The 17,776-nt window shown below is 43.4% G+C and overlaps 1 protein-coding gene across 1 annotated transcript; it reads left to right on the forward strand.

Annotated features, from left to right (window-relative positions):
* Nucleotides 1–4,287: 4,287 nt before the first annotated feature.
* dynlt3 (dynein light chain Tctex-type 3) lies at nt 4,288–17,575 on the forward strand. The gene is made up of 6 exons (XM_033033118.1): nt 4,288–4,368; nt 4,943–4,984; nt 7,017–7,140; nt 8,955–9,032; nt 10,118–10,209; nt 16,548–17,575. Exons 1-5 carry the CDS (start codon nt 4,342–4,344, stop codon nt 10,192–10,194), a joined length of 348 nt encoding a protein of 115 aa, XP_032889009.1. The 5' UTR covers nt 4,288–4,341; the 3' UTR covers nt 10,195–10,209; nt 16,548–17,575.
* The last annotated feature ends 201 nt before the right edge of the window (nt 17,576–17,776 follow it).

Consider the following 17,776-nt stretch of genomic DNA (forward strand, 5'->3'; position numbering starts at 1 on the left):
TCGAAGGTTTCACGCAGCTCCAGTATGTCACACAAATAGCCAATCTACCTGTGTCAGCCTATGTAAGTACTTATTTTACATGGATGATACAGCTTTATATTGGGAAGATTATCAATAATATTCATCTGTGCAGGCCCACTGACCTGAAAGGAAATCCATCATATTTTCCCACCAAAGGAACGCCAAGATCAATTTCATCATCATAATAACTACCCTCCCCCACCTCAGAGATTAGCAAACAGCATTGATTGGTGAACCAGGTATTTTTTTGATGTTCAGGGTTTAGTGTATTAAGAGTCTACACAATTCATCTTAACTTCCTCCAAAGGTACTTCACAGAAACAAGTCTATTACTTGGTACCATAAATTGAGATATAACTGAAAATATTGAGACCGTTGGTAATAGCTTTGTCTACGGACCTGGACGACTTTCCAGCTGCAGAGTTGGAGACCTCTGTTCTGGAATTTCCAGTATGTGACAATTTGGGAACTAATCCAGATTTGTCGGTCGACAAATAAAAAAACAGGATAAAATCAAAATAAAAGAAAATGCTTGAAAAATTCAGCAGGTCAGGCAGCATTTGCTTACTTGAGCTGAGTTTGGGCTTTAGCCTTGGTCAAAACCTTGCAGGTTGGTGGCACAGCGGTAGAGTTGCTGCCCTACAGCGCCAGAGACCCAGGTTCAATCCTGACTATGGGCTCTATCTGTACGGAGTTTGTACGTTCTCCCCGTGGGCGTCCTCCGGGTGCTCCAGTTTCCTCCGACACTCCAAAGACATACAGGTTTGTAGGTGAAATGGCTTTGGTAAAATTGTAAATTGTCCCTTGTTTGTGTAAAGAATAATGTTACTGTAAGATAATTTAACCTAAAATCAGTGTCAATGATGAAAAAAATGTATTGCATTAAAAAAACATTTTTGTCCGCTTTTGTTAGCCCTGTTTTAAAGCGGAATAGAAAGAGATTAATGGGGAGCAGAAATGCTGACACAGATTAATTGCACTAATTGACCCATTTCTATGCTGTACATTACTTGTGACTTTATGTAGTTCTTAATCGAGTTTAATCATGCAAATAGTTTATTTGCATAGGTATGGCAATCTCAGGATACAGTGTGGAAACAGGCCCATTAGTCCATCTTGTCCACCCCAACCAACATGCCCAATCCACACTAGTTCCACCAGCATGCCCTCACATTCATTCCCTCCACAATGTGATGTGTACTATCTTCTATCTATATCTTCTATACTTTCACTAAAACTCTCGTCCTGACCACTGTCTGCGTTGTATTTAAATTTGCGCAAAAACGATCCCCCATAGCGCTACGATTTTTCGCCACCTTACTCATCATTCTCCTCTGCTGCAAGTCAAATAAGTTTAGTTCCGATTGGTGAAATAGTACAAAAGTTATGAAGGTTTAAAAATCGTAAAAACCGCCCCTTCCGGAAACCGCTGTCAATAGCACGGCGAGAATAAAAAGCTGAAGGGGCGCAGTGTGTTGAGCAGCTTGCGGAGAGTCAGCAGCTCGCAGAGAGTGAGCAGCTTGCGGAGAGTGAGCGGCTTGCGGGCTGCTTCTGCGGTGACCAGCACGGCCAGCCGGAAGCTGCTGAGTTGAACCGGAAGCCTCTGAGTGAAGCCGGAGCGGGGCCAGGATCTGCTGCACGAGGCCAAAAGTTGAAGGTGCGGGGTGAGCAGAGTGCGAGCCCCCCCCCTCCCCACAAACCCCCTCCTCACAAACCCCCTTCCCCCTTTCCCCACACCCCACTTCCCCACCCCCCCTCCACCACCCCCACGCCCCATCCTCACAACCCCCTCCCCACAACCCCCTCCCCCACACCCACAAGCCCCCTCCCCCACACACCCCTCCCTCATAAGCCCCCTCCCCCACATCCCGCTCTGCCACACCCCCTTCCCCCTCACCCCCTTCCCCCACACACACCTCTCCCATCCCCTTCCCCCACACACACACCTCCCCCACTCCCCTCTCCCACACCCCCCCTCCCCCACACATACCCCCTCCCCCACAATCAATCCCATGAGTGGTGGAATATTGCTTTGGGGGAACGGGTTGTGTTGGGGGAACAGGTGAGTGGTGAAATATTGCGTGGGAAATGGGTTGCATTGAGGGTGACTTATTCTAGTTTACAATATAAAATTCCACTAAATGCAACTCAACACCTTGGAAAGGATAATTGATAGACAAAGTAAGTGTGCAAAATTATAGCAAGTGGAGTTCAGTGTAAGAATGCAAGAAAAAGAGAACAATGTGTTTTCTAAAATGCAACATAGCATTTTCCCACACAAAGGGTAAAAACCTGAAGATTCTTTCCCCAAGGCTATTGAACCAAAATCAAATACAAATTTCAGAATTCAGATTGACATATTTTTGTTAAATATGGGTAACAGGGCAAAACAGGTAGATACGTTTGAATTGATTTCAGTCATGAACAAATTGTAGAGCAGAACGTGCTCAAGAGCGAAATGGCTCTATTCAATTTCTACGATCATATGAATTACTTTTGTCCCAGGATTCAAAGCCAATGTCAAATTGGAAAAAAAGAACCTTGACGTTAGAATTGATGAAGAGAACTTTGAAGGCTAAATATATGCATTCCTTTCTCACATAGAGGTTTCGATAATTGAATAAAAATGACAAATGCAGGAGTTGAGATCAAGCAAACCTGTTCAATTAATTAAAAGAGAATGATAGCTTTATCTATGGGTGACATCATCAAAATAAATCAAAAATCAATCACATCACATTTAAGAGCTCCCATTATAATATACTAGACCAAGTGGGACCCATTGGGTCCCTGTCACATGGAATGCCTGGTCCCCCAACGCAACCCGTTCCCCAACGCAATATTCCACCACTCACCCATAGCCCCCAGCTGTGCAGGAGCGGCTCATTTCCCCTTATCCCCCAGCACTCCCTCCCCCTCCTCTTCAGCCTCCGAATTGCACTTGTTGCCAGGACTTAAAAAAAAAAAATCCAATTGCACTTCCCCTGCCTCCCCCAGCACTCCCTCCCCCTCCTCTTCAACCTCCATGTTTTTAAACTTAAAAACTTGCTGGCAGGACTCAGTGTTTTGTGATTGCAACATTGTTGCAGGGAGGGCCAGCAAGGATTTGGATCCCATTGTGATGTCATAGCTGTAACTGAAGAAAAGTGGAATATTGTAAAGTTTAAAATGTGAATAACCTGTAAAATATAACATCAATCTGAACGAAACTTGATACAAACCACCACATGACAATTGTGAATAAGGTGGTCCAAAATGGTAGTGCTATCAATTTGAGGCCATCACCAAATCAGAGATCACAGACACGCACATACACATAGAAACAAACAAGATGAGAGTTTTAGTAATATTCTAGAGTAAGTGGGACCCGTTGGGTCCTAGTCACATGGGAGGCCTGGTCCCCCAATGCAACCCATTCGGGGGGGTAACTCAGTGGAACATCTACATCCCATCCCTTCTATCCAGAGATGCTGCCTGTTCTGCTGAGTTACTCCAGCATTTTGTGTCTACCTTATAGTAGCACAGGCGGTGGTTGAGAAAATATTTACCGAGCTGATTCCTGCGCCACCTCTAAGCCACCAACTGACAGACTCCTCGTCACCGACGTGACCTACAATTTTGATCCGTGATCCACGACTCTTGTCCCGGGAGGATCGCCAGAACTGTTCTGATAAGAACAGACAATCTCTTTTACTCAAGTAGCAACGGGTACTACACTCGGTCCGTCATGGGAGAACCGCCTTTTTGATCATGGTCTCTCCCCTGCCAGGTAAGGATATTTTAAAGGCCCTTTCCATGCTGTGAATATAAGTACCACTCACTATAAGTACCACTCACAGTCTATGCCTAGTTTGTACAATCTAAACCCCCTAGTTCCTCCACGTTAGTGAAGTGGGATGGGCCCCTCCATTGCCAGTGGACCAACACCCTTGAAGCCAACATTTTTTAAAGTGGGGATGATGCTAGCAACTCTCCCCAACACATTTTTTTCAACATCAGTAATGATGTGGTGGAAGGCCGAAAGTGGCAAGAGTATTCCAGGGTACACAAAATTGCTGGGGGAACTCAGCGGGTGCAGCAGCATCTATGGAGCGAAGGAAATAGGCGACGTTTCGGGCCGAAACCCTTCTTCAGACTGACCAGTAAATATATGAGTCAAGGTTGTTGCACTGCCCAGTTTGTGGCAGGTCTCCTTCCAGCGGGGAGGAGGCGCAGCTGCAGTTGCGGGGGGCGGCCGCCTGGTGACGCTGCGCCCGCCTTGTGACGTCAGTGGGCCGGGCCGGGCCGGGAGGGGCCGGTGGACGCAGAGCAGCCGCCGCCATGGAGGACTTCCAGGCCGCTGATGAGGTGATTCCGTGTGGCAGCTCCATCTTCTCGTTAGCCCATCTCACCCGTGGCGGGATTCCCACCCGCAGCTGGAAGCCGGTTGCTCGAGTGGCAGTGGGCGGCCCTGTACTGGGTGGACATGACACTCGGCTGCTCCCACCCTCCAGGCATCGGCCTCTCACTGCCTCCCTGCCTCCTCCCCCTTTCCTCCCCCTCTCTCCCCCCTTCCCCCTCTCCCTCCCTCCCCCCCTCCCCCCCCCTCTCCCTCTCCCTCCCTCTCCCCCTCCCCGCCAACCTCCCCCTCAACTACTTGCCCCTCTCCCTGTCTCTCTCTGTCTCCACCCATCCCTCTCCCTCGCTACAACTACAACTCACTCTGCATCCTCTCTTTTTCTCTGTCTCCTTCTCTCCCTTTCTCTGCCTCTGCCCCTTTCTCTGCCTCTGCCCCCTTCTCTCCCTCCTCGCCGCCTTCTCTCTTTGACATGTACTCCTTTTGTAATGTTTTGGTTCTGGCTTAACCTGCAAATGGTAAATTGATTCATAGGAATATGGCACTTTCAGATATGTTGTATATCACCAAATTGTTTACTTGCAGGGTGCGTTCAATGCGGATGAAACCAACAATATTGTCAAAGAGGTATGTTTGCATTTTTGTATAGGAGTGACTTAGAAATATTTGGTCAATGTATGTGGGTGTTGAAATTGATTTATTTGAACCCGAGGTAGAAAATACTGAAAACATTCAGCAGATCAGGTAGCATCTGTGGAAAAATGATCAGTAAATGTTTCAGGTTGAAGTCCTTTGTCAGAACTAGGAAGAGAAGACCAGTAGGTTTAAAGATGCAGAGAGAGTGAGGGAGGGATAGATAGCATCGAAGAAGCTTCTCCAAAGCGACATTAGGGTTAGTCTGGAGGTTAGCTATAAATTAGGTCATCTAGTTAATGGAGACTGTTATAGTGAGAACCTGAACAAAGGAACACAAAAGCTATAAATATAAAGACATTCAAAGTTTGGGCACAAAGGATTGTAAAAATTATAAAATGCAGAATAGTAAGGTAGGCCCAACAGGTTGAGCTGTTCTACTGGTGAGAGAAAATCCTGAGCCAATAACAGATTGGCTTGTCGTTTCCACAACAGATGGATAATATGAGCTACCTGAAGTTGCAGCATTTGATTTGACACAAGGAACTGCAGATGCTGGTTTACAACAAAAAAATACAAAGAGTTGGAGTAACTCAGCAGGTCATGCAGCATCTCTGGAGAATATGGTCATGGAGAATAGGTCATATTCTCCAGAGATGTGTGTTCCACTGAGTTACTCCAGCCCGTTGTAGCGCAGAACAAAAGTAACAAAGGAGATGCAGAGGAATTTCATTAGTCAGAGGGTGGTGAATCTGTGGAATTCATTGACATAGACGGCCGTGGAGGCCGAATCATTGAGTATTTTTAAAACGGAGATTGAGCGGTTCTTGATAAGGGTGTCAAAGGTTACGGGAAGAAGGTAGAATGGGGTTGAGAAGGAAAGATGGATTAGCCATGATTGAATGGCAGAGTAGACTCGATGGGCCGAATGGCCTAAGTATGCACCTATGATTTATTAACTAATTTGATATTGATTCCAGAAGGTTGTAATGTCCGCAGATGGAAAACACAATATTCCATCAGCTTGTGATATTGGCTCAATGTTTCTCTCCCCATGAGCACTACCTCACCTGCTGGACATGAATTATTGCTCTGCATTTTACAACATTTATATACCTTTATCACTTTCTAATTATCCTTATTTAATTGTATTCATGTTCCTTCGTTCAGCTTCCCTCTTTCTCCAACTGTCTCCAATTTTCCACGGTAATAATTTGCCTTTAACGGAGAAGCTCTCTTTGATTATCCGTCCCTCCAAAGTCTTCTCTGCAAATTTAAACTAGGTGAAAATATGTAGGTTTTGATGGAGTATCTTTAACCTGAAACTTCAACTGTTTTTCCTTCCACAGATACTGCCTTAGTTTTTACAGCATTTTCTGTTATTACAGTATTCCATTATTTACGTTTTTTTCCCCATTTGAAATTGAAAGCTTTTGCAGTCACTAAAGTGTGGCTTATTATCCGGAGAATCTGTATCTAGACCAACAATAATAATAATAATGGATGGGATTTTTATAGCGCCTTTCTAGAATACTCAAGGCGCTTTACATCGCATTATTCATTCACTCCTCAGTCACATTCGGTGGTGGTGAGCTACTTCTGTAGCCACAGCTGCCCTGGGCAGACTGACGAAAGCGTGGCTGCTAATCTGCACCTACGGCCCCTCCGACCACCACCAATCACTCACACACACTCACACACACACTATGTCAACTTGTTGAATAATGCCTGTAGGGAGTCCCTTTTTGGACATTTTAAATCATGTGCCTTTGAAGGCAAGAGAGGACTTAAATATTTACATGGTGTAAAGTTGTATTTGATGGCAAGTGGTTTTTCTGCAGTCTTCCTCTGGTTCGACTAATTCTTCCTGAATAGCTTTCCTATTTACATCAAGTATTACAATAAAATGCTATTATTCTCTTTGTTTCTTTGTCTCCTTAAAAATTGATTATTTTTAATTAGTCGTTCTAACTTTTACAACCATGTTGAGCCGAAATCCTATTTAATTGATAAATCTTAATTTCAGTGCATCGACAATGTTATTGGAGGGGTTGATTATAATCACAGCAAGATCAATCAGTGGATTGCAGCTGTAGTTGAACAATCCCTGATGCATTTGGTTAAAATGGGAAAGCCATATAAATACATTGGTAAGTATTCTGTGATCATGTAAAAGACTACGTAATGAGGATATTGTTGGTAAAATAAAGTCTCTTGACAACCTTGTACTGAAAATATAGTGCAGATGCAGAATAAAGATGTCCTTGGTACCAAATGAAGCTAACCCTGTAATTGTGGCGAGATGAGCACCATAATTTTATTTTCTTGCCAAATTTCTGTCCAGAATTTGGTTATTATACATACAAAGTTTCTAGAAGATCAAATTATAATCTGGATCGAACATTAGGACAACTCAGAAATCAATATCAATAAGGCAGTAGAGGCTTGGTCACTGTGTAGGCTTTAGACAGTGATAGATTTTTAGATATTAAGGAAATCAATAAATTTAGGTTACTGCTGGAAAGGAGCACTGAGGGAAATTATAAGCCATGATCATGTTGAATGATGGATCAGATATAAGAATGCAAATGGCTTTATTTTATTTTTTTTGCCCATAAAGAAAATTAAGTCCGACAACTTCTGTGTTTTAAAAATCCATGACAAACATTCCACTACATGAACAATTAAAAAAATATTTAATCTAAAAGGGCACTCTTGCTGCTTTTTACACTCCGTAAGACTGAATGGAGTTGCTGCTCCCATACCAGGTAAAACGATGCTCAGGTCAGTGGGCGGACTCCTCAGTGTAAATACTGGGGAAATTGTCCCAAATCTATTCTTTACTTCAAGCTATTAGATCGTGGCTTCAGAAGGGCATTAAATTTGCTGCTTTGGGGCAATTGCCAACAAACATTATAGCCAAAGAATGGCTTTTTTTTTTTTTTTTTTTAATAATTTATTTTATTAGAATAATAGTACAGTCATATGGCACCAAAGTGCCTAATATATATTTTCATAATACGTTTTATGTACAACTTCTTTTTTTTTTTTTTGTTACATTGAAAAAAATTAGAATAAGAAAAAGAAGTTAGATAGTAAAGGATAGAAAGATGTGAAATATATAGTGTGTGAAAAAAGAAAACGAGTAAATGAAGAAAGTTGAGAGAGAAAATAGAGAAAAGAAAATAAAATAAAAAAGAAAAGGAGATCATTATTTATAATCTTGACCAACCCTCGTCCAGTCCTGAAACAGTTCTTTTACAATTGTGTGCACCATATGATTCCAAAAAAACGACGAATGGAGACCAACTCGTTATGAATTGGTCTGATTTATCCATTAGGAGGAACGCATTTCCTCAAGATGAGCGGTGTCCAACATACTTGCAATCCACATTTTAAGCGTTGGTATTGATGTACCCTTCCAAAATTTAAGAATGAATTTTTTTGCTATTATTAAACCATAGTTAAAGAATAAATTTTGAGATGTGTTCAATTTATTCCCATCTTCCATTACACCAAATATAATCGTTTCAGTATTAGGTTCCATTCTTGTCTTGAATAATTTTGTAAATATTTCAAAAATATCATTCCAAAATCTATAAAGTTTTATGCAGGAAACTAAGGAGTGTGTTATAGTTGCCTTTTGGGCTAGACATTTATCACAAGTGGCAGATATATTTGGATAAAATTTGTTCAATCTTGTTTTTGAATAATATAATCTATGTACAATTTTAAATTGAATTAGATTATGTCTTACATTAATTGAACATTTGTGAATATATATCAGGTATTTTTCCCATTTAACCTTTGTAATTTTTATCATTAAGAATGGCTTCTTATGGAAGCTATTTTCAGTTTGGCTTTTAGGCTTAAGTATAAGCAAACTGACATGTTTGTCGCACTGGGAAAATAGTCCTTGTAACAGAATAATCTTATTGAAATTCTAATATATTGGTAATTCTAGTGACCTGCGCAGTAATGCAGAAAAGTGGAGCTGGCCTCCATACAGCAAGTTCATGCTACTGGGACAGCAGTACTGATGGTAAGTCTTTCTGCCTTGACATTGAATTGTTGTTACAATTAAGGACTGAACTGAATTCTAATGGAGAAATGGTACCATTGTCAGTTAACAAATGCACCTTACTGATTTGCTGAAAGAAGCTGTGAATTCAAAATTCTAATAGTTTGAATGCGGCTCAATGGCGCAGTGGTAGAGTCGCTGCCTTTCAGCGCAGAGATCCGGATTCGATCCTGACCACCAGTGCTGTCTGTATGGAGTTTGTACGTTTTCCCTGTGGCCGCATGGGTTTTCTCCGGATGCTTCGGTTTCAAGATTCAAGAGAGTTTATTGTCATGTGTCCCAGATAGGACAATGAAATTCTTGCTTTGCTTCAGCACAACAGAATATAGTAGGCATGACTACAGAACAGATCAATGTGTCCATATACCATTATATAAATATATACACACATGAATAAATAAACAGATAAAGTGCAAATAAACAGATAATGGGCTATTAATGTTCAGAGTTTTGTTTGAGTTGATTTTAATAGCCTGATGGCTGTGGGGAAGTAGCTATTCCTGAACCTGGACGTTGTCGTGTTCAGGCTACTGTACCTTCTACGTGAAGGTAGCGGGGAGATGTGCAGGTTTGTAGGTTAATTGGCTTCTGTAAATTGTCATTAGTGTGTAGGATACAACTAGTGTATGGGTGATTGTTGGTCAGCGTGGACTCAGTAGCCGAAGACTCTGTTTCCACGCTGTCTCTCCAAAACTAATATCTCTATAATAGTTTAATGATCAGCGAATAGGTGCCATTCAGTTGTAATCGCTTGATGGGAATTGATTGAATAAAATTACACATGGCAAATACTACTGAGCTTTTAGCAGTGGGCATGCGTGATTTATCACTTAATTGGGTATATGTAATTTATCACATGATAACCAGTAAGTAAGGTCTTAAGTTATGCAAAAATTGAAGGAGAATACATAACATGGAAATAAGTGGGTGGATTGGAATGAAATAAGAACCAGAGGCTCAATTGGCTAAATGATCTTTGTACTAAGAGCATGAGTCTTGATTTTTTTCTGTACATTAATCTGTGCATTATATGTTTATTTTTACAGGAAGCTGCACAGTGAGGTGGGAAAGCAGGACCATGTATTGTGTCGTCAGTGTGTTTGCTGTCAGCATTATGCTGTGACGTATGAGAAATCATGTAAGCGCCGCTATTCCTAAGTAACAACTCTTAACAAAGATATACATAACAGACAAAGAACATTTGAGATACAGCGTCAACATGCATTTAGTGATTAGGAAAAGCATTCCAGGATGAATTTAAAAGTTTCATAAGGCAATATTGTGCTTCATTTGTGTTTCTAATGGACTTGTGACTCTTAAACATTAAGGGATTGTTACCGGTTGTGGCTTCTGCTTGTTCTACACCAGGAATCAACGATGATATTGTGGAGATTTTATACTGTTATAACTAATTTTTCAGGATTATTTTGGAGGTTGAGTTGTGCATATTAAAATATCTAATGGTCAACCAGGTCAATTTAAGTAAGACTATCTCTTCTGTCACTGTTCACTGTTAAGTAGGACTATCTCTTCTGTCACTGTTATAGCTGATTCTCACGTTGCGAGTTGACACAAGAGGTAACCCGAGTTAAAACTCGTGGTAATAACGTACGATTAACGTACGGAACTCGTGGACGCAACTTAGAGATTCGTGGCGCTAATGCGGCTTTTTCACGGGGCGACTTGACGCAAGATGTAACCAGAGTGAAGTGGTCGTGGTCTAGCACGATATCACACGATATAACGGGGGGTAGATAAAGAGTTTCCACGGTACTCGGCATTTCTGTTATTTGTGCGAGTGACTCCGTCTCCCGAGCTTTCCCGTTAAATCTTGAATGAACATTGTGAAGTGTTGTTAAATCATCACGTGGCACAAATGATGTCACTTTTTTTTCACACACTATAAATATCCTCCCTTGGTTGAATTGGCTCATTTGGAGACATGTTTTACTGTGTATGTGGGAGACACAGATGGACTGAGCACAGTACCTCGGTCTTACTGTGTGGGAGAGGGGGAGAAAGAGACGTACACTCACAGAGGCAGAGTCTCTCAGCCTGTGTAAGAGGGAGGGAGGGAGAGAGAGAGAGAGGCACACACAAGGTGGATGTGAAATCTCACCTGCCTGTTTCAGTGACAGACACCCGCCGCCAGTAAATGAAGACACCCCCATCTGTCTTTCCCTCGACTCCCCCACCTTTCCCTCCCAACTCCAGTCCCGTCTCGACCCCCTGGGAAACTGAATAGAGCAACAATCAACTGATGCCTGTGCGCTGATATGACAATAAAGGCTACTTTACTTTACTTTACTGAGTTAAAGAGTTCCCACGGTAGACTGTAAAACTGGGACCCTGGTTCTGGACTCCCCCAACATCGGGAACATTCTTCCTGCATCTAGCCTGTCCAATCCCGTAGATACTGATTAGACCGGTATCTATTTATTTACTTTATTAATGATTTCAATTAAATATTGGGAACATCAGGCCGCAAACGTCATTTCTTGAGTGTTAGTGCTGGACTTTGATTCGACATTCCTAGTTAGCCGGCGCCTGAGACTGAGCCAAGCAATGTCCAGACCTGACTTCAACACAAAGTGATGGAGGAACTCAAAGGGTCAGGCTCGTCCAACGCTCTGTGTTTTGCTCGTGATTCCTGCGTCTGCAGTTCCTCGTGTCTACAGACCAGAGTTGCCACTTGACTCCGAGATGACCATCACAGAGCATACGGAAGATAGACACGAAATGCTGGAGTAACACAGCGGGACGGGCAGCATCTCTGGAGAGAAGGAATGTGTGACGTTTCGGTTCGAGACCCTTCTTCAGAGTCTCGTCCCGAAACGTCACCGATTCCTTTTATCCAGATGCTGCCCGTCCAGTATTTTGTGTCTATCTCCAGTATTACTGTGTCTATCATCGGCGCAAACCAACATCTACAGTTCTTTCCGACACATTAGAGGACACCGTCTCGCCATTACTCGGATTACCCGCTTCATTTCCATAACGTTGCCACCTCTCTTTACTTTGCTTACAGAAGCCTGATCCTTGTCACACCCAGTGCTCTATCCCCCAGCCTCTCATCTTTCAATCGGGTTCGGCCAGGAAGGAACTACAGATGCTGGATTAAAACGAAGATAGACACAACATGTAGCTCAGCGGGACAGGCAGCATATCAGAAGGGTCTCGACCTGAAATGTCACCCATTCCTTCTCCCCAGAGATGCTGCCTGTTGCGCTGAGTTCCTCCATTTTGTGGCTACCTTGGGTTTATCCAGGATCTCCCCGTTGATGTCCTAACTCGCTTTGGTTTGTTATTATTGTCTCATATCGAGAACCAGCAGATACAGGTTTAGGTTCCGGGGGAATGATTTAATGAGAGCCTAAGGGGTAACTATTTTACGCAAAGGGTGGTGGGTGTATGGAATGAGCTATCCGTTAAGGTAGTTGAGGCAGGTACTGTCGCAATGTTTAAGACGCATTAGACTGAAGCATGGATAGGATAGGTTTAGATGGTTATGGGCCAAAGGCGGGCAAGTGGGACTAGTGTAGATGGGACATATTGGTCGGTGTGGGCAAGTTGGGTCGAAAGGCCTGTTTCTACGCTGTATGATTCTATGCAGGGAATAAACTTTTGTTTGCGTGCTATACAATCATATCAGATAATGCTATACATGAATATAACCAAGCCACGTACAGTCTGAAGAAGGGCCTCGACCCGAAACGTCACCCGTTCCTTCTCTTTAGAGATGCTGCATGTCCCGTTGAGTTACTCCAGCATTTTGAACCGTCGAGTTACTCCAGCATTCTCTTTAAACCGGCATCTGCTGTTCCCTCCGACACATGCACAAGAACACCAGGTAGAGCGAAGAGGAAAATACCAGAGTTCAGAATATATGTTTTCAGGACAGTTCCAGGGGGAAAAAGTCCAATGTCCGCATTGAGGTAGGTTGGTAGGTCGGGTCAGTGCCCAAACGAATGGAAGGAAGAACCGTTCTGAAGCCGGATAAGAATAGGTGGTCGGCGCGGACTCGGTGGGCCGAAGGGCCTGTTTCCGCACTATATCTCTAAAATCTGAAGTTAGGTAATGTCTAAAGGAACTGCAGATGCTGGTTAATACGCACAAAAGGACACAAAATGTTGGTGTAACTCAGCAGGTAAGTCAGATCTGGGAAGAAAAATATAAAAAGCTGGAGTAAGTCAGCGGGTCAGGCAGCATCTCTGGAGAAAAAGAATAGGTGGCGATTCGAATCGGAACCCTTCTTCAGACAGCCTAATCGGAATTGAGTCTGAAGATGTGTCTCGTCCCGAAACATCAGCTATTTTTCTCCAGAGATGCTGCTTGACTCGCTGAGTTACTCCAGCTTTTTGTGTCTGTCCGGTTTAAACCAGCATGTGCTGTTCACTCCTTACACGGGTCTCTGGAGAACATTGATTGGTAGCGTTCCGGACCCTGCTTCGGAAAGGCATCGATCGCTAGTCGGCGAGGACTCCGAGCTGTATCTCTCAAAGAAGTACATGTGAAAAATTCCTCACGGACCATAAAAATGCGGGACCTTTCAGTAAAGTCCCTTTTAAAGTCCCTTTTAAAGATTATAGTTATTTTCTGGAATCTCATTAACATAACTCATGAATAAGTTGATGTCCATATGCGGATGCAAATCTTTATTTTATAAATTCAATCCCACAGAAGACAATTTTTACTCACCTTCTGTCCCCTCTGTCCAGCTTCCGGGTTCACCGTTCGCAGGAGTTCCCACGGTAAACGCAAGAGTTATTACGGATATCGCACGGATATCGCACTGGCCACTACGTTCATATAATGTTGCAATGCTCAACCACAAGTGTACAAGTCACTCTTGGAGAAATTCGTATTGAATTTGCTTGAATTTTCTCTCGAGTCACCAAGTTACACGATTACCTGCCGTTAGCGCCACGGTGGTCCACGAATGCCGTACTGTTATCGCACGAGGTTCCCACGATGTTAAACTCTGGTTAACTCTTGCGTCAAGTCGCCCTGTGAAAAAGCCGCTTAACGGCAGGTACTCGTGAAACTTGTCAACTCTTGCAAAAAATCAAACATGTTTGAAATTTTCCACGAGTCAATTTTACTCTTGTGGTTAAGAAGTGAAACATTTTAACTCGTTGTAATAACGTAGTGGCCCGTGCGTTTACCTTAGTGTATCGTGAGTCTACCGTGGGAACTCTTTAACTCAGCGGGCAGGCAGCAGCAGATTGTGGATCCCTTCAGTTTCCCAGCGACAATCACCTGCCATAACGCGAGAGAAATCATGCACTGTTGTAGGTCTCCTTTGCACGTCGGTGTTTCTGTTTTTCTCCACTAATTGTTGGCCCTATCTGTCACCACCCCCACCTACACCCCTCTGCTTCCCGGCCATGTGTGTGACCCCTTCCCTCCCCTCTCCAGCTCCCCGCCCATTGCACCGGCGCGGGGTTTGCACTGTCTTCACGTCGGCGATGCCAACAGGTTGATGCCAGTCGCCCCGGGGAAGTCGCTCCCTCCAGTTTCCCAGGGGGTCAGGACGGGGCTGGAGTTGGGAGGGAAAGGTGGGGGGGGGGGGAGGGTTAGGTGAGCAGGAGAGTGGGGTTGAGCCGTAGGGGCAGAAGCTGATGGTGTGCAAGGTACGTCTTGTTCTTGGGGTGGCGGATGAGGGGGCGCAGCTCGGGCTGTGGGCGAACTGCCACTTGTCGCCGTAGCGGCCCATCGGGGAGCGGATTCCTCTGGAGTTGGAGCGGGGCTGGGCTGGAGTTGCTGTTGGCTGTTGGCCTCTGGGTTTCCGTGCTTGCAGTGGGCCTGGGGGTCGGTGTCCCGTTGGTCCTGATGTCTCCGGCCACCGCCCTGGACAGGAGCTGAGACTGGGAACTGTACCGCCCTTGCCCCCTCCCTCTGCAACTGCAAACAACCCCACTCTCCTGCTCACCTAACCCACCCATCCCCCACCCCCCACCTTTCCCTCCCAACTCCAGTCCCGTCCCGACCCCCTGGGAAACTGAAGGGAGCGACTGCCCCGGTGCGACTGGCACTGACCTGCTGGCATCGTCGACGTGAAGACAGTGCAAAGCCCCCGCGCCGGTGCAATGGGCGGGGAGCTGGAGAGGGGAGGGGAGGGAAGGGGTCACACACATGGCCGAGAAGCAGAGGGGTGTAGGTGGGGGTGGTGATAGATAGGGCCAACAATGAGTGGAGAAAGACAGAAACACCGACGTGCAAAGGAGACCTACAACAGTGCATGATCTCTCTCGCGTAATGGCAGGTGATTGTCGCCTGTCCGCTGTTTCTGACGCTAAAGCCTTGGGATCGTTGCCCTTCGTGTTGGCGTGGAGGGGGAGGGGGGTATTGTGCTGTTTGATCGCCCCCTACTATCCCAGGGACAGGGAGACACAGCGGCTTTTGAGACTGGTGGGCAATCACTTCCAAAGTTCTGCCCACACAGTCAGTACACCTATCCTACACTTGTCTCCCGCACTAAGATCACCACGCAAAGAATGATCCCAGCCATGTCACCCCAGACAGATTAATGACGCCCCCCAACCTCACTCCATCTCAACTCACGCCTGGGCACCGAAGCAACTCAGGAGGCGAACCCTGAGCTCCGTCTCACAACAATCTGATGTGCACATCCGTCCACATTCAAAGATTTAATCTCCCGTCTCCTCGCAGTGTGTAGACATGGCAGTAAATTCAATTAAAACATATCAAACCTGTGTGTTTCAAACAAATCATAAGTATAACTGCTCTGGCACTGGATGGTGCACATTTTCCCTTTGTAGGTCACATCAATAGATGCGGCCGCTCTGAATTATATCTTTAAAACAAAGCCACAGGATGGAGAGGTCTTCTTTAACACTGTTGCTTATTAAAACATAACACTGTTGCTTATTAAAACAAACCTTCAATCAGGATTGGCTCAAGAGTAACTCGGGAGACGAACTTGGAACATCGCAGAAATGACAAGTAAACGGCAAACTTGTCATACCCGTGGGAACTCGGTTAAACTCTTGATCATACACTTGCAATCTCGTACACAACCACGAGTCTTTCACTCGGGGTACCTCTTGTCTCAACTCGCAACGTGAGAACCAGCCTTTATGGATATTTGTATTGCATTGGATTATTTGCCCTACTGTAGCAAAGTGTGAGCAACAGGGCATTTGCATTTTTCAAGATTATTTATTTTTTAAATTGTGTATTTAGAGCCTGAAGTTCCATAAAAAGCAGGAGAATAGAATTCATTGTCACAGAAGGAGGAGGCTAAGTCAGATATTTTTAAGGTGGAGATTGCTAGATTCTTGATTATTAAGAGTGATGGGGATTATGGGGAGAAGACAAGAGAATGGCATTGAGAGGGAAAGATAGATCAGCCATGATTGAATGGCAGAGTAGACTTGATGGGCCGAATGGCATGATTCTGCTCCTATAACTTATGAATTTATAAATCTTAATCCTGTTTTCATTTGTTTGTAGAGAACTTCATTGAGAACTTTTGCAAGACTGGGATAAAGAAAAATAGTTCTTGAAGAAAAGTCAACTGGAACACTAATGTTATTTCACTCCCTCAGAGGCTGTCTAACAGCTGAATGAGTTTTTATTTTGGCCATCTGTCATCAGTGGTTCCGTATAAGAAACTGAGGGTTAATTCTAGATTATGTGGTGGAAATTGTCAATTTGTCAAAATGCAGTCACATGCAAGAATAAAAAAGAAAGTTTGCCTAAAGGTCCTTTAGTAATTTATTGTGTAGCCCTACAAAATATGTAAAATTATTTAAAAGATTTAATTTCTTTGCTGATTTAGTCAAAAACTTTCATCTTGATCCATAAATATTGACTGACTGATCATGGAATTAATAAAATTGTATATTTGCTTGTACTATTTGATTCCCTAACTCCTTACTTCATTTATTGTATTTATTGAATTAATCTTATTTGTCCATCAAATTTTAAAACCCTTGTTCTGGTTCTCTAGAAACCTAGCAGTCATTGGCTCTTCTAGGTTTACAATCTGAATAAAGGTGTTGTGAAATGCAGTGATAAAGTTTCTGAGGGTCTAAAAGCATAAAGCTAAGACTATGTTGTAATTAAGTGCTACCTTTGCTGCAAAAATAGTAAAATCTAGAAAGTTGTTATATACTATTTTGTGAAGATATTGGATTACCTTTATAATAAATTGTCATTGGTTTATTTTCATCCTGTACATAGTTGTCTGCCAAAGCCATAAACTGCTTTGCAATGTGGATTGATGTACTTTCATTGAACTTTGTATAGATGATAACTGAACATTATTCATCATGCAACCACAGGAATTGGCATATTTCAGCTCATTGGTTATACCATAGTCTAGCATGTGCTTTTACTTGAATCGATTTACAAAATTTGCAGCAGTAACTATAGAAAGGAACATCAGAGCTGCTTTTAGTTTTTGTTATATGGTCAAGTTAAAGTACCACTGATGATATTAAAGAACCTGGATTGCTCAATAAAAAAACATGAAGACACGTGACCAGTCTTTTCTTTCACGTATAACATCCACAACATAACATTCTCCTTTTGGCAATTAGCCAATGTTCCTTTTGACTTTTTCAGGATTGCTAAGAAGAGTTGTCCCTATAAACATTCTCAGGTAGATATTGAGTTTATTTAAATTTTGATCATGTTAGTCTTAAAACATGAATGTCATGCTACTGTAGTCAGAAGGT

The sequence above is a fragment of the Amblyraja radiata genome, chromosome 14 (assembly GCF_010909765.2).
Source record: "Amblyraja radiata isolate CabotCenter1 chromosome 14, sAmbRad1.1.pri, whole genome shotgun sequence".
Classification (NCBI taxonomy): Eukaryota; Metazoa; Chordata; class Chondrichthyes; order Rajiformes; family Rajidae; genus Amblyraja; species Amblyraja radiata.

Excerpts from the sequence above, each read along its gene's own strand:
- dynlt3 (XM_033033118.1), top strand. The coding sequence starts at position 4,342 with ATGGAGGACTTCCAGGCCGCTGATGAG. Across the intron at positions 4,985-7,016 it reads CCAACAATATTGTCAAAGAG|TGCATCGACAATGTTATTGG; the intron begins GTATGTTTGCAT and ends TCTTAATTTCAG. Across the intron at positions 9,033-10,117 it reads CTGGGACAGCAGTACTGATG|GAAGCTGCACAGTGAGGTGG; the intron begins GTAAGTCTTTCT and ends TTATTTTTACAG.